Here is a 16099-nt window from a genome sequence, read left to right on the forward strand (position 1 = left end):
ACACACACACACACACACACACACACACACACACACACACACACACACACACACACAGGTAGGCATCATTCCAAAAAAACAGTGATGATGTGCACACAGTCATCATAATAGCTGGTTAAAGCCAATCAGAAATTGAACTACACTTGACAATCACTAACTTATAGTACATTAGTGTGTGAAGTGACATGTTGTTGTTTTTTAAACGTATAATTTAAATAATAATAAATGTGGTGAAATTAGAAAAGACTGGAAGAGAAATGGGGCGCAGGCATCACTCCATGCATGGATGAAACCAGAAGCATGACTCACCAGAGAAGGGAAAAAGGCATGTGCCATGGTCAGTTTCTCTACCTTGTCTCTGAGGGAAAAAGTCCCATACGCCCCTGCAGGAAGGAAGTGGTTCTTCACCCTCAGCTGACCGAGGTTGACTACAATGAGCCTTGGTGACCAGGAGCTCTCTGGGATGAGAATAACTGGGGCACCAGCCTCAATATCCAGCAGGAGTCTGGATGCCCTCTGAGGCTGATCTCGTACCTTTTGACAGACACAGGGAGGAAGGAATGAGCAATATGCAACAAAACCCCCACTGGTTAGCACAATCTCTCCAGTGATTCATCATGAAATGTAATGGAAAAACACAATCTAATTAAAAAATTAACAAGTAAACACCTGTGCTTATTTAGTGCCCCTCCACTTAAAAAAAGTCATGCAAAGTGTAGTTACTGACAAAGCCTGCTCTGCCCAAGAGTGAACTGTGCCACTTTAGCAGTGGTCAAATTGACAATGTGGTCCATTCTCCAAAAGAAGGAACGAACCTTCTCAAGAACACTAAACGGCCTGAAGACCACAGAGGACAACTGAAGTCTTTCCTTGGTTAAGAGTCTTTACATCTAACCAAATGAAATGCAGCCTGGAGAACATATGCATAACTTTACAAGGGGCTACAGGCAATGACACCAACTTCACTAACATTTGGTTTGTAAAAACTACAGCCTAAAGAAATCATGTTGTTTTCTTTCCATGACGGCAGCCCTAGCAGACAGCACTCACAAGCTGGCCCTCCACTGCAGCCCGCTGCCGGCCTAGCACATCCTGTAGCTGAGTGAAGTGTTGGATGAAGGCTGCCACCTCAGCTTGAAAGCGCTGTGTGTGCACGTAATGCACTGACGCCATCTGCAAAGACACCTTGATGTCACATTCCCGCTCCAGGTCGGGGTCAGGCTGGCCATACCTGAGGAGAACAGAGCACACAGGTGACTAAAAACAGCACGATACTTCTAATTCCTTTAGCACAGAGGAACAGTCTTTCGAGCACTGCAGTGATACATACTTAAGAATATTGAAGATCAGTGCCTCCCCTCCTTGTGTAGTGAAACGCTCTCTGTAGAGATCACCATGTGGGGTCAGGTCACTCAGGGACAAACTTCCTAAAGCTCCTTGTAATGCCATGTCACCATCTGAAATACCAGACAAAATATAACAACACTATACATTTTGGTGAATCGATAGTAATAAGATAAAATCTGAATATGCACAGTTTGTTTTATTGCTTTTACAATATGGAAAATAAAATAAAAGAGATTCATTCATACCAAACATCTCCAGATGAGCAGATAATTTGGACACACTTGCTTTGGCAAGCTCATTGAGTTTCTTGTTCAGTACAAGAGACAAAGAATGAACCTATGAATGAAAACACGGGAATGGGTTAGCAATACAAAAATCACTTCAGAATTGCCACTTTACACTCACCAGCCACTTTTATCAAGGACACCTTGCTAGTAGTAGGGTGGACCCCATTTCACCTTCAGAACTGCCTCAGTTCTTATTGGCACAGATTGAACAAAGTGTTTAAAACATTCCTCAGAGATCCATGTCCATGCTGATATGACATCATCACACAGTTACTGCAAATGTTTTGCCTGCATCCATGATTTTAATTCTCCTGTTGCACTAGAGCCCAAAGGTGCTCAAAGTATCTAGCCATTACATTACCGCCAACCTGAACCAATGATAAAACGTAGGATGGATCAAATTGTGACTACGATCCGAATCTTGCAGGAGAAACTGAAACTCATAAGACCAACATTTTTTCCCCCCCAAATCTTCTGACCATTTTTGGAGAGCCCTTGTAAACTGCGGCCTCAGTTTTTAACCCCCTACTTAGCTGACAGGAGTGGCACCCGGTATGGTCTTCTGCTGCTTTAGCCTATGCGACTAGTTCACTCCCATGTATTCATGTGTGATTATCAGGGTTGCAGCAAGGCTGTATGTTCCAGGTGTAATCTCCCCACTGTGGAGGTCTCTCCGGTTGGTTCACAGCATGACTGACTGTTATGAACCAACACTTGATGAATTTGCTAGTATGTTTACTAGATGATTAGCAAATGACATGGTATGCTTTAGATCATAAGCCCTGTTTTTCCCCAGCAACCCCCTCGCCTATTATCATTGTGCTACAAAGTCCTTCTTTTCCTTCTGTTTTTTTTATTTCTAGCAGCGTGACAGAAGTTTATGTTCTTGAATTATTATGCTATCTCTTGATTGCAGACTTTGAAAATAATACACCTACCTGTTAAGTACGTTCTTGACTTGACTACATGCTGTACACCACATTCCAAATTATTATGCAAATTGTGTTTAAGTGGCATAAAGATCAAATAAGTTGTTTTTCAATTAAACTCTTGGATGGAATTGTGTCTCAGGGCTCTTTGTATCACTGAAATTAATCTCGGATACCTATGATCATTCGTTTGGCAGGTGAGCCCAATTAAAGGACAAACCACTAAAATTGTATCTGACAGCCTTACATTGCTATCCTTAGAGCAATGTAGCCTGCATCAATGATAAACAGACTATATTTTCATACAGGATCTCTTAATTATTGAATCCATATGCATTCAGCATATGGCCTGATAACTTTTAGCAGGCTACGTGACATACCTTTAGGTCGACTTTGGTGTTGACAGGCTCTCTTTTGTCTTTCTCACAGCTGTCTGGCTCATAGAGAGGCTCTCCTGGCGCGGGTTGGGGTGTCACAGGCACCTTGACTGCATGATTATTGGCAGTAGAGCCAACACCAAAAAAGTCCAGAATAACCACCCAGGTCTGTAGCGTGATCAAGACGTCCAGGCAGTTAAAGTCAACGTCCACACTTCGGCCTACGCTCCCATAACGCGTTCTGAACTCTGGATGGTTCTGGTCAACCAGCTGTACACTGATATGGACTAATGACTCATCAAAATCTGGTGGTGGGTTAGGAGAGGGTGTGTGGTGGTTCGGAGAAGGAGGAGGAGTGCAGGGACAGTCCGGGCCCCTCTTGGATTTGCGACTGCTAGATGAAGGGTTGCTGGGATGCCTCTGGTACAGCTGGAAGACATTCTGAGCCTCCTCCATGTGAGCGGGCAGTGACCGAGGCATGACTGGGTACAGAGCATTAGATGCTGACGGACAGCTTTGAGAAAGGTACTCCTTTGGACTAAAGGTGGAAGGTTTGGGAGCTCCACGCGACACCATCAAATGTTTGTACTTGGACTCGGGATTCTGCTCCAAAAGGTCTTCCATGAGCAGGGAACGAAGAGCCAGCTGGATTTCCAGTAAATGAGGGTGATCCTTGGTAAAGTCTCCCTCCAAATCTTGGAAGCGCAAACTGACTAAGTCCTGGGACCCCTGTGTTAGATCAGCACTGAGATGAACCTGCAATTCTGCCACATGTAAGGTGACTTTTAGCTGAGTGAACGAGGAAGAGTCAATTGTATGTTTGTTTGACTGTAGAGGCAACGGAGATGAAAGTGACATGTGAGAGAAGCTGAAGTGAGGAGGGTCCCTTGCAAACATTCCTCCCTGGGGGTCGGGAAAGCGGTGAGGTTTGGTGCAGGAAGGTGTTGGTGGTGGGGGTGTGGGCGGCTGGCTCGGTGTAACATGTTGCTCTTCAGTCAGAGACAAATTGTCCAGTGTCTGGAGGACTTGTTCATACACAGGCTTGCACAGGAACACCTGTCACCAGAATGAAATGTTAAAGCAATTAATAAGCCAGCAGTAAGACTTGCACAGCCATCGCATGTTATATCCGACTTCATCTCAAGCAGAAGATGGTGCAGCTGTGTTGGAATAAAGTATTCTCAAAAGGGAAAGGTGAAGCCAGTCAAGCTAGTCTTGGTGTAACCATGTGATGTTGTGATAAGCCAAAATTATTAAAGTAATAGAGTCAGTTTAAAATTTGTATCTTTAAAATCTAGAAAAAAAGAGAGGTAGTTACATCTAAACAAAAACTGTGGTTTTTAAATTATTGCTTTTAATTACAAAAGTCTTACTTCCTAACTTTTTACAAGTATATTTTAGGAAGATTAATCCAAAATACTCTCCACCTTTCCATCTCTGAAAAATATAAATGATGCAGATGTGCCACAAACTGCAGTTGCACGAGTGGCTGGCAGCTGAATTCAATTTTTATCTTAAAATGCACAACTCTACAGCAGCGTGTTATAGCCTACAATAAAAAATGTTTTTTGTCTCTATGTATAGTTTTCTCTATATTAAAAACATGCATGGGCGGTGAATTTTTTAAATCAGTTGTTTGGGGAATCTGGTGTCTACGACAGAGTATTATGGCCACATTAAGAAAAAAAACAAATACAGATCATTTTGAGAATAAAGTTGAAATTCTATTTTAAGAAAAAACTCAAAATGTGGAGATTACAGTTGTTTCTAGGCAAACTTCCATTTTCACTTTAATTTTAAAATGATCAATACTATATTTGTTTCTTATTGTGGTCATAATACTGCTTCATAGATGTCCACAGCTTTTAGCTCAGGTCTCTGAACTAGACCTTTAGACCAACCTTTTCTGTGTTGATGCAACTAATGGAGGAAATCAAGCTATCTGTGTTATTTTTGTAATCTTGTTTATAAATTTAGTTTAAATATAGTTTACACTTCTCACACATTAATATTCAGTAATTGTCAGACTACTGTTGTTTAGAATTTTTCTTTTATAGAAATACAAGTTTTTCCAACTATAAGGAATTCAAAATGTTCTACTTCATGGTTCTTTGTTCAGTATTGATGTGAAGGACACTTTACAGAAACATCTACTGACAGTAGTTTAAAGAAAGAAAGGTCAAGTACAGGTTTGAATTGTTGTAAGGACAGCATTTATGTTAAAAAGTGAAATTGGGCCCAGCTCTGTTGTAATACTGATGTGCAAGCACATCAGTATGTGCTTGCACATCAGTGCAAGCACATACTTAATGTACTATGTGATCTCTAAAGGCAAAAACCACCAGTCTGTGTTTTCTACACTCAACAAAAATATAAACGCAACACCTTTGTTACTGCTCCCATTCCCCATGGGATGGACGTAGAGACCTAAAATTCATTCCAGATACACAATATAACCATCCCTGCAAAACAGTGGTCACAAATCAGTCCAAATGTGTGGTAGTGGGCACATCTGCTATATTGAGATAATCCATCCCACCTCACAGGTGTGCCACATCAGGATGCTGATCTGACATCATGAGTAGTGCACAGGTGTACCTCAGACTGCCCACAACAAAAGGCCACCCTGGAATGTGCAGTTTTTTGCGCTATTGGGGGTCTGGGGACCCAGAACCGGTCAGTATCTGGTGTGACCACCATTTGCCTCATGCAGTGCAACACATCGTCGCATGGAGTCTATCAGATTGTCAATTGTGGCCTGTGGAATGTTGGTCCACTCCACATGCAGTTGAGCGTCCCTGAGACGGTTTCTGACAGTTTGTGCAGAAATTGTTTGGTTGTGCAAACCAATTGTTTCAGCAGCTGTCTGGGTGGCTGGTCTCAAACGATCTTGGAGGTGAACCTGCTGGATGTGGAGGTCCTGGGCTGGTGTGGTTACACGAGGTCTGCGGTTGTGAGGCCGGTTGGATGTGCTGCCATATTCTCTGAAACGCCTGTGGAGACGGCTTATGGTTGAGAAATGAACATTCAATGCACGGGCGACAGATCTGGTTGACATTCCTGCTGTCAGCATGCCAATTGCACGCTCCCTCATTGCTTGTGGCATCTGTGGCATTTTGCTGTGAGACAAAACTGCACATTACAGGGTGGCCTTTTGTTGTGGGCAGTCTGAGGTACACCTGTGCACTACTCATGATGTCAGATCAGCATCCTGATGTGGCACACCTGTGAGGTGGGATGGATTATCTCAATATAGCAGATGTGCCCACTACCACACATTTGGACTGATTTGTGACCACTGTTTGGGAGGGATGGTTATATTGTGTATCTGGAATGAATTTTAGGTCTCTACGTCCATCCCATGGGGAATGGGAGCAGTAACAAAGGTGTTGCGTTTATATTTTTGTTGAGTGTATTTATGTGTTTAGAAGTAACCAGTCCTTCATTCACGAATAGTGACTTATATTCAGAATGCATATATAGTTATGTTATATACCTTAACAGGATTAACAAATTTGCCCTCAATTCTCAGTAGTCCTGTGCTCTTGAAGGATTCCTCTGTGGTGAGGAGAGTAAACTGTGCATCTCCATCAACAGGAACTTTCTCCAGGGTGAACTGTATAGTGGTGTCTTTCAGTATATGGAAAGCTAATGAAAGAAAGAAATTATATGAACATACTTGCATTACCATGGAGAGAATCTGCCATCCGAAATACAACTACCCTAGAAATTTTAAGCGTGCTCACCTTTTCCCCTATTTAAGGATTCAAAGAAGTCATGACGTGTGAACTGTGGTCCATCCTGAGTGTTGCTCCTGTTGCGAGTTGGTGACACGCTGCCAGCATTAACCCCCTTGCCTAGCCTCTTCACAACTAAATTACTCATGTTGAGTGAATAGAGGCAAATGTCCTTCACCAACACCTGCAACCTTTCTTTTTCTGAGTCTTGTCCAGCAACAAAATTCTGGATTGTTATGCTTCCCAGGTGACCAACCAAGAGTTCTGGGTGACCAGGTTTAAGGGGGATGGACACAACTGGTGATTCAATGCTAATGTTGAGGGTCAGTTTTACTAAGAATGTATCTAAAGTGGATTCAGGTTCCTCCATGGGAACGTCCTCTTCATCCTCAAACGGATAGGCCCAGCTCTGACTTAAAGATCGCATTTTCCGTGACGGCGTCTCAAAGAGTGACACCATCCCACTATACTCTGCTGTTTTGTTGGCTAAAACTGTTGACACTTTCGTGGCAGCTCTTTTCAACATGGAGCGGAAATTGTCTTCTACTTCATTGGCTGACAGACTGAGTTCCTTCAAGAACTTAGCTGAGTGGTTGTAGTGCAATGATGCCATTTGAAGTTTCAAAGAACACTCTCCTTGGGATTTCTCCATAAGGCGGAAATTCAAAGCTTCTGCAGGAGAACGTTCTCCTGTATCGGGAAGGAATGTTAATCCATCAAGACTTGGGGAGCAGTCTTCAACACTACCGATGCTGACCACAAACTGGCTTCGGCCTCCCTCCTGGGTTAGGTCCACCAGCTGCATGCATCCAAGTGAACCGTTAATGTCCAACCGGCTACCCATGGACACATTGACCTTGGTACCAGTAATGCTGGCAGTGGCAATCTTCAAACCTTTCTTCTCAGTACCTAAAACAGTGCTGGTAGACTCTGTACGGAGGAGAAGCAGGTTGAGGCGATGGATCTCCACAGTCAGTTCTTTGTTCTGGTCATAGGTGGACTGATATATCCCATCTTGTTCCTCACCACAGTCCTGTTCTGTATGTTGTTGTGCTTTATCATGTTGCACTGGTGACGTCCAGGTGCCTTCTTCTTTGGGGAAAGACTTCTGCAGGAACTTGAGCAGTTCTACCATAGTCTCAGGGTTGAGAATGATATCCAGGTTATTGACCTGCATGCTTGTAACCTGAAGGGAGCTTTCCAAATTCATGGAGGGGCAGTCTGAGCTGACAAACTGGTACTCAAGCTTAATCAGGGCTTCTTGGTCTTTGAAAAAGGAACTTAAGGGGGAGAGTCCATCTGAGGGCAGGTGAGAAGACTGCTCAGTATAGCTTTGCTGATGTGGAGGAGAACTGCCATTAGCTGAAACAGGAGACGATGGCTGGCTTTCTCTTAGGCTGCCTGTGGGTATGTCAAAACTGAGATGCTTATGAGAAGCAACAAGGAGGTCAAAGTCTGAGCCGTAAGTTTGTAGGGTGTCCACCAGCAGAAGACCATGGACAGTTAGAGCAACTTCTGCATCATATGGTCGCTTGACAAAATGAGCATTTGTGCCAAACACTTTAAGAACAGATATGTACCGCCCATCACTCTCTACACCAAGCTGCATGTAGTTAATGTTGAATTCAGCTAACAGTAGACGGGATTCCACCAAGACTTCACGTGTATGCTGCTCCAATGTCATCACGCTCTGAGTAAGATTTTTGGCTGAACCCTGCAGCTTCCATGAACTCTCTTCTCTTTGAAATATCTTTTCATGGCGGAGGGTAAGAGGATCAGAAGGTCTGACAGTCTGACTCTTCTCTTGGCCTTTGTTTCCTTCATTTACAGCTGGACTGTTTAGTCTAGCCAGACAACTCCTGAGAGCAGTCATCTTCTCAAGGTTCATATGGATCTTGAGGTCTGGTAGGGTTCCTGACAGCACAGCACCGGGGAGCTGGGGGTCAGATGTGTAGCGCAGTCTCTGCTCAAGCTGCAAGAGCACATTGAATTTCTCCACCACGTGTGTAGGCCCTACCTCACTCTCCTGAAGATGCTTCCAGTTGTCTTTATAGCGACCAACCATTATCTGGAGGTCTTTAAAGGACAAGGAATATTTTTCATAAAGCTTTTGTCTGTAGGCCTGAGTACCTTCCAGAGACCTGAAGCTTGTAAACTCAGGATATTTCACCTGTGCTTTCAAAGGCACATCGAGTTCAGGTGGGGGAGATTCTGGTGGGGTTGCAAGAGGAGTCTGGTACTCATCATCACTTATGTTTTCTCTTTCTGGCTGAGTAGCCACTGAGTTGGACTTATTGTCATCTTGAAAAACAATGGATACAATAGCAGGGGTAAGTCAGATATCACTCTTAACAGTGGGAAAAATAACAAAGACACTGAGGCATATTAGTGAAATGGCTAATTTACCTTGAGAGTTTGTCAGTAGAATCCTGCCTAAATCAACAACAACAAGCATTGGGTCTCCTGACTGGAAGTCATCAGGAAAAATCACCTGGGGTGCAGAGATGTCCAATTTCATTGTCCAGCGCTTACTGTTCTCCTACGAATCAGACATGAGTAAGATTTAATGGTGATTTAACTTTTTCACACCACCATGAGCAACATGAGGCAATTGTTGTTGTGATTTGGCACTATATAAATAAAACTGAATTGACTGAAAAATATAATTGAATTCAGAGTATGTTTCTTACAATGAACTCTCCCACAAGCAGCTGATCGATGGTTTGTCGGATTTCTGCCTTGGTCTGCATTTTCAGCTTGTTGTACTGCCTCCTTGCAGCTTCTGCCACTCTCAGCTCCAGTTCTGACTGATACCCAAAACCTGGGTTTGAAAGACATTTATTTAAACAGTAAACTGTTTTTAAACAGTCTCAATTCAGTCAACTCTGCTTGTAATTGCATATCACATAACCACTCAACACATTTCTGGTCTCAGTGCTTGCAAAACATGCTACAGAGGAAAACCAGCAAGGTATAAAATCCACTTTAAATATACTTACCCGAGGTGTGAATTCTTCCCTTATAAAAGAATTCAATCACTTCTTTTATTGCTTGTGGGTTGTAGATTATGTTCAGTGGACTAGTGTTTACTTCCAGTCTTCTCTCAAACTTGCACCTCACAGGGTTACGCTCGTAAATCATCTCAAACACTGGGCATGAAACGCATTCCACATTGCATCCTGACAGAAACATAACAAACAAAGTGTTCTCAAGTGCGTTATGTTAAAAAAGGAAATAGTCACTCAAATCTGGTAGTATGCAATAAAAGCACAATTCCATTACATAGCAGTGGGTGATAAGTTTCATCACAGCAGGTGTCTTTCTGAAAGTGCTGCAACTAAGTTTAAGAATACAATTCCTCTACTGTTATTTTCTTCACTGCCATGAGCCAACACAGAACAGAACAGCAACCTGAACTCTGCTCTCACATGTAGGCTGATTATCTCAGCTTTACATCTTCACTGCATATGACTACTGTGTAAAGGAGAACAACCCTAGGTTTCTCTCTGCACGGTTGCCATGCTCACAAAAAAATAAGAGCTCTGTTGAACCAATCAATCCTTTAAATCTTAACTAGCAACCTTAAATAGCAACAGCTTTAAGAATTTATCCACAAACAAAATTTTGCTCTTTGGAGAAGAAGTTACTCATAACCATCTCACAGACGACATTCAATTCAGTTCAATTTTATTTATATGGCACCAAATCAAATCAAAACAACAGCCGCCTTGAGGTGCTTAATACTGTAATTTAAAGAGATTAGTTAAATTAATACAACCAAATGCTTTGGTTACAGTGAGAAGGAAAATCTCCCTTTTAACAGGAAGAAACCTCCAGAACCAGCCTCGGGGAGGGGCAGCCATCTACCATGATCGGTTGGGGCAATGAATGACAGGACAAAAACACACTCTGGAAGAGAGCCAGAGATTAATAATAATTAATGCAGAGTGGTGTATAAACACAGTGAGTGAAAAAGGTGAATGAAGAAGAAACACTCAATGCATTGTGGGAATCCCTCAGCATTTCCCTCGGGATAAGTATCATCAATCAATCCATCATCCTAGACCTATTGCAGTGTAACTAAGAGGGGGTTCAGGGTCACTTGATCCAGTTCTAACTATACACTATCAAAGTAGAAGACATATATGATTCAAACCACTATAGCACAGTTCCTGTAATACCTACAGTATGCTCTAATAAGCACAACGATGAATCCACACCCAGAGACCACATTCTGTACTGAAACCTGACTGAAACTCAAATAAACCTTTCCTCTGCAGATGATCGGGAAGGTTGGAGATTGGAATGTAATTAGCTAAGAGAGAAGGGTCAAGTGATGGGTTTTTTAGTAACAGTTTAAATACTGCCAGCTTGAAGATCTTTGGTACATTTGGTACACAGCGGATTAATCGAAATAGGTTGATCATATTTAAGATTGAAACATTAATTAATAGTAGGACTTCTAGGAAGAAGACTGCAAAAGACTGACGAAGTTCATGAAGTCATTACTAGTTAAGGTTAAAGGAATGCTTGGCACAACAGAGCTTTGACCTTTTGTCAACCTGGCTACAGTGCTGAAGAGAAACCTAGGGTTGCTTTTATTTTCTTCAATTAGTGATGAAAAGTAAGACGTTCTACCTTTACAAAGGGCTTTTTTAATAAAAGCAGCAAACTATTTTTCCGGACTATATTATGAGATGGTCTAAATTAATCCACTGGCAGGACACAAATATCGACACACTGAATTTAAAAACTTCCCCCAACCATTTGTGCACAATTTAATACTCACCCACATACAGCATGGCCACAAGCTCAGCGAACCAATTATTTTATTCCGTTTCCATAAAACTTTACTTCATAACTGTAATTGGTCATTAACATTAACACAAAACAAAAATCTTACCAGAAGTAGTGCTGGACTGGCTCGATGACTGGTTAGCTACAACAACAACGTTCCCCTATAACATGTAACAGCAAAATATAATTAACTGTGTGTTTGAGGAACTGCAATCCACTTTTTCAATATTTTTATGTGATGAACTCCCTGCTCTGCCATCACTGCTTACCGTTTTGGGCGACACCAGGACAGGAAAGATGGTGCCCTGAGTGGTCAAGTCTCGAAGGAACAAACTTCCCAGCTTTACAGACAATAAGGAGGACTCTGAGCGAGGGAGAGACTCCACCATCACTTTCACCCCTGTGGAAACAGTTACAGTCATTTGGATTTTAACAGACGTGCACAGGTTTTGAGTTTATTACATTTTCCCATCAGTCTATGGGAAAAACAGCTGTAGGTAGATTAAACTACAGCTAGATTGTGAACATCAGTCACTTGTTGGAACAAAGACTTTGATGGCATCAGTCATGTGACTCTTAACTGGCTGGTTTCTTATGTCTCTAACAGGTCCTTATCTGTAAGGCTAGGACATTAATGTTTTACGTGAGATCATCCATCTCAACTAAAATATTTTAGGGGGACTTGAATTTGTTCACCCAGGGTACCCCCCTCTCTTGATATTCAATGCAGACTGTATTCAACTATGTTTCCATCCTGCATCCTGCAGGTGAATGAAGCCACAAAACAAGTGAACAAACATGTTACAGTTTATCAGAGCTGCTGGGTCCATTTAGGGTTGATTAACTGCCCGAGTGGAAGAAGTTGAAAAATTACCATCATTGAGAGAGTATTAATGGTTCTCTAATAAATCTAACCAAAGCACGGCCTCCTCAATCCAACTCTTCCACACACAGCAGATTAGACGTGCAAATACTCTGGTTTTTCACTTGAGATGCTTGAGTTTAGACATTTAAAAGACACAATTCCTGCTTTGATATACCAGAGAATTCCAGCTGTATGACTCCACTCTCATGTAGCGTGTCTCCGCACTTGTCCTGGTGGAAGAGGGTGACTCCACCTTTCTCCAGTAAGAACTCCAACCGGCCAAACAGATGATCTCGCCTGGTGAAAGTGTTCAAAGTGTGAGAGTCCTCCAAGGGGTCGAACAAGTCTTCTGTTTCTGCTGGAAAAATATTAAACGTTTACATTATTTTAAACAGAAGATTGTTTCACAAGACGTGTGTGCACTACCACAACTAGAGTTTACAAACAGATGAAAAATAGATGTAAAACTGTTCGCAGCTGGCATTTGTCAAAGGTACCACGATCGCCTAGCTCACCAAGAATATTCCAAGAGGATGGACTTTGCAGGAGTTCTTGTGGCCTATCTGGATCCTGGGACTCTCCATACCAGCCCCCCCAGCCTGGGAACCACGATTGTAGGTACTGGATCATTCCTGAACTCCCGCTCTTTGGAACAGATGTTGTAGATGAACACGTCTGGGGCTCACTGCTGGGCTCACGTGCATTCTGACAGAGGTGACACGGAAATAAGATGACTGGAACGTTCACAACGATCAATGACCGTCTGAGGAGTGATGGCTGCATTTCTTGTAGGCTGACTAGTTTAAGGATGGGGGTGATTAATGACAACACAATATCTGAAAGGCATTTACGTAAGGCTGGGAAATGACACAATAATGTGTTTTTTGTTTAAAATGAATAAAACCTGAGAATACCTCTGCGATTACTTCCTGCTTTCGAAACCACTCATGGACAACTTCTCTGAGAAGCTGCAGCTCTTCAAAAGTCTGCTCCTCCTCAACCCGCTCCAGCTCACTCTAGATGAAAAAGTCCAGGGAAATGTTCTCAGAAGAATATAATCTTGAAAGATCAGTACAGTACAAATTAACTGCCTTCCTATCCATGCACTTGGACAGACAACAAGAGTGAATCTAAGAAGGAGAAGAAGTGTTTTAGCTGGAAACAAATCCAACAATTTCACACACTTTTCATGCCATCACTGTTCAGCTAAGCAGGATTGTATACAAAAATATCTTTCTTATCTATAGAAAATGGTACAGATGTGGGCAACAGGAGTATCTGTTAAGGGATCTAGCCATCATTCAAAAATACTCAACACTGTGTACTTTTGGCAGTTTTTATTAGTAATAGATTTTTTCTTTTCATATTAGCAACATGTTATACTGAATGCTTATTATTCATCTCGTCTTTCTCTTACTGAAGTACCTCTTCCTGAGGACTCAGTGGAACTCCTTTGAGTCTTCTGAAGTAGAGGCTGGTGTAGGTTAGGGAGTCCCGGGCGCGCTGCAGGGCAAAGTCCCAACTGCCTCGCCGCCGTTGCTCTTTTATGTCACTCAGGTTGGCTTGGATGGCAAACATCCACCACTGTCGGCAGCTGCATGATTTCAAAGGTTTATTAAACAACAACCCGAGTATTAAAATACAGTACAGCATGTTATCAAGTCTACTGGTAAAGGAAAAAACAGACATTATTTTGACCCGTAGCAGAGCGGGGAGAATGTGACTGAACACTTGGGTTACTGACTGTTCTGAGCAGAGGGGTTACGGTAGCTGAACTCAGGAGAGACTTTAGAGTGTGGAAAACTAATCCGAGGAAATAAAGAGGAAATTCCATGGCCAAATGGTAAATGGCCTGCATTTGTATAGTGCTTTTCTAGTCCCTGAGGACCCCAAAGCGCTTCACACTACATTCAGTCATTCACACACACATTCACACACTGGCGATGGCAAGCTACATTGTAGCCACAGCTGCCCTCGGGGCGCACTGACAGAGGCGAGGCTGCCGGACACTGGCGCCACCGGGCCCTCTGACCACCACCAGTAGGCAAACACGGGGTTAGTATCTTGCCCAAGGATATTTGGCATGCAGCCAGGAGGCAGCCTGGGATCGAACCACTGACCTTCTGATTAGTGGCTGACCTGCTCTGCCACCTGAGCTACAGCCACCCAAATAGTTTCAGGTCTGAGCAGCAGAGCTGAGGAGAGGCAGCTGCAGACTGAGGCGGAGCAGAGTGGATGCTGGATCAGAGGCTGGAAGTTTGGTGATCAGTGTTTGTGTGTCTGCATGTAGCTACGGGCCAGGCAGATACACAGTAAACCACAGGTGGAGAAAAGAACTTGTAGGCATTCGTATGCTGTGGGGGCAAATTTGATTTGAGTGTACACCTTCAAGATATACCTTCAAATCAAGCTATCAAGAATCACAGCTATGTTTTATCATCGAACAAAGTGTCCTTCACCAAAGAAGCAAAACATGAAAGAAAGGGACAACGTGACCAGCATAGGGATAAAGTAATCCGATTACAAAGGTTCATGTTTTCGTCATAAAAAACTAATTTCACCTCCTGATTTCCTATTCGCAAATATCAACTTTTTAAGAGAAAGTAATAGTTTATAACTCAAAAGCTAAAATGTCTTTGTTTACAGTCGCTAGTGTTATGGAGTTCAATCAAGAGAGGTAAGAAAACGGAATTCAGTTGACTGCAGTCTGCAATCTACTGACATCCAGCAGTGAGATCTTCCACACTGTACCTTTAAGTGTGAACTTACTTTCCTGAAATAGGTACTTTTGGTCTCCACTTTCTGTAAAACATCTCCCTTTCCCTGCGATCCAGCTCTTTAAGGAAGGCCATGATCTGCTGGTACTGCACCTAAGAGGCAAGACACACAGACAACAAACATCATCCAAAATTCTAGCCTTGGTCTGTGAAAGCTCTAGATTAGGTTCAGTTCCTAAGGATACAAGGAATGCTTCAATGGAAAATCCATACATCCATTTTCTACTGGTGATCAGGGGTCAGATTGTGGGACAAGTAGCCTGAGCAGAGAAGCCCAGACTTCCCTCACCTAGTCCACCTCTTCCAGCTCATCCAGTGGGACACTGAGACGTACCCAAGCCAGCCAAGAAATGCATTCTCTCCAGTGAGTCCTGGGTCTGCCCTGGGGCCTCCTCCCTGTAGGACACCTAGGAGCCATCTAGTAGGTATCCTAGTCAGACCCCCCCTGAACTACCTCAACTGGCTCATTTCGAGGTGAAGGAGCAGCGGCTCTTGTCTAAGGAAGAACCCAGCTACCCAGAAACTCATTTCTGCCGCTTGTATCCATGATCTCATTGGTCACTACTCATAGCTTGGCGCCACAGGTGAGGAATGCAGATTGACCAGTAGCTCAGCTCTTTTATGCTCAGCTGTTTCCTCACCAGAACAGATCTGTACAGCCCCAATCCATCTGTCAATCTCATGCTTTGCTCTCTCTTCACTAGCGAACAAGACCCCGATACCTCCTTCACCTGGGGTTCTAACTTTTCCTTGATCCTTTTCCAGCTGAGAGCCATGGTTTCAGACTTAAGAGGTGCTGATTCTCATTTCCACCACTTCAAGCTCAGCCTCAAATCACTCCGCTAAAAGCTGGAGGTCACTACCTGGCCATGCCTAGATTTTCTGTATATACAGTGGGGCAAAAAAGTATTTAGTCAGCCACCGATTGTGCAAGTTCCCCCACCTAAAATGATGACAGAGGTCAGTAATTTGCACCAGAGGTA

The 16099-nt window shown here is 43.0% G+C and overlaps 1 protein-coding gene across 6 annotated transcripts in view; it reads right to left on the minus strand.

Moving 5' to 3' along the window:
* Window positions 1-16099, minus strand: part of vps13d (vacuolar protein sorting 13 homolog D) — a 79733-nt gene that overhangs the window by 53217 nt on the left and 10417 nt on the right. For 5 of the 6 annotated variants that reach the window (XM_013914055.1, XM_013914060.1, XM_013914058.1 and 2 more), the window contains exons 9-25: window positions 15109-15209; window positions 13765-13933; window positions 13254-13355; window positions 12855-13044; window positions 12515-12697; window positions 11744-11874; window positions 11581-11635; window positions 9677-9856; window positions 9368-9498; window positions 9084-9216; window positions 6687-8978; window positions 6437-6588; window positions 2944-3996; window positions 1593-1683; window positions 1331-1457; window positions 1051-1231; window positions 352-534 (exon numbers count right to left, since the gene is read on the minus strand). In XM_013914055.1, coding sequence (XP_013769509.1) covers window positions 352-534; window positions 1051-1231; window positions 1331-1457; window positions 1593-1683; window positions 2944-3996; window positions 6437-6588; window positions 6687-8978; window positions 9084-9216; window positions 9368-9498; window positions 9677-9856; window positions 11581-11635; window positions 11744-11874; window positions 12515-12697; window positions 12855-13044; window positions 13254-13355; window positions 13765-13933; window positions 15109-15209 — 5454 coding nt within the window. The remainder of the gene's footprint in view (window positions 1-351; window positions 535-1050; window positions 1232-1330; window positions 1458-1592; window positions 1684-2943; window positions 3997-6436; window positions 6589-6686; window positions 8979-9083; window positions 9217-9367; window positions 9499-9676; window positions 9857-11580; window positions 11636-11743; window positions 11875-12514; window positions 12698-12854; window positions 13045-13253; window positions 13356-13764; window positions 13934-15108; window positions 15210-16099) is intronic. The other variant, XM_013914056.1, reaches the window with a different exon arrangement.

Source organism: Pundamilia nyererei, unplaced genomic scaffold, assembly GCF_000239375.1.
Source record: "Pundamilia nyererei isolate P.nyererei 1_Seehausen unplaced genomic scaffold, PunNye1.0 scaffold00169, whole genome shotgun sequence".
NCBI classification, from domain to species: domain Eukaryota; kingdom Metazoa; phylum Chordata; class Actinopteri; order Cichliformes; family Cichlidae; genus Pundamilia; species Pundamilia nyererei.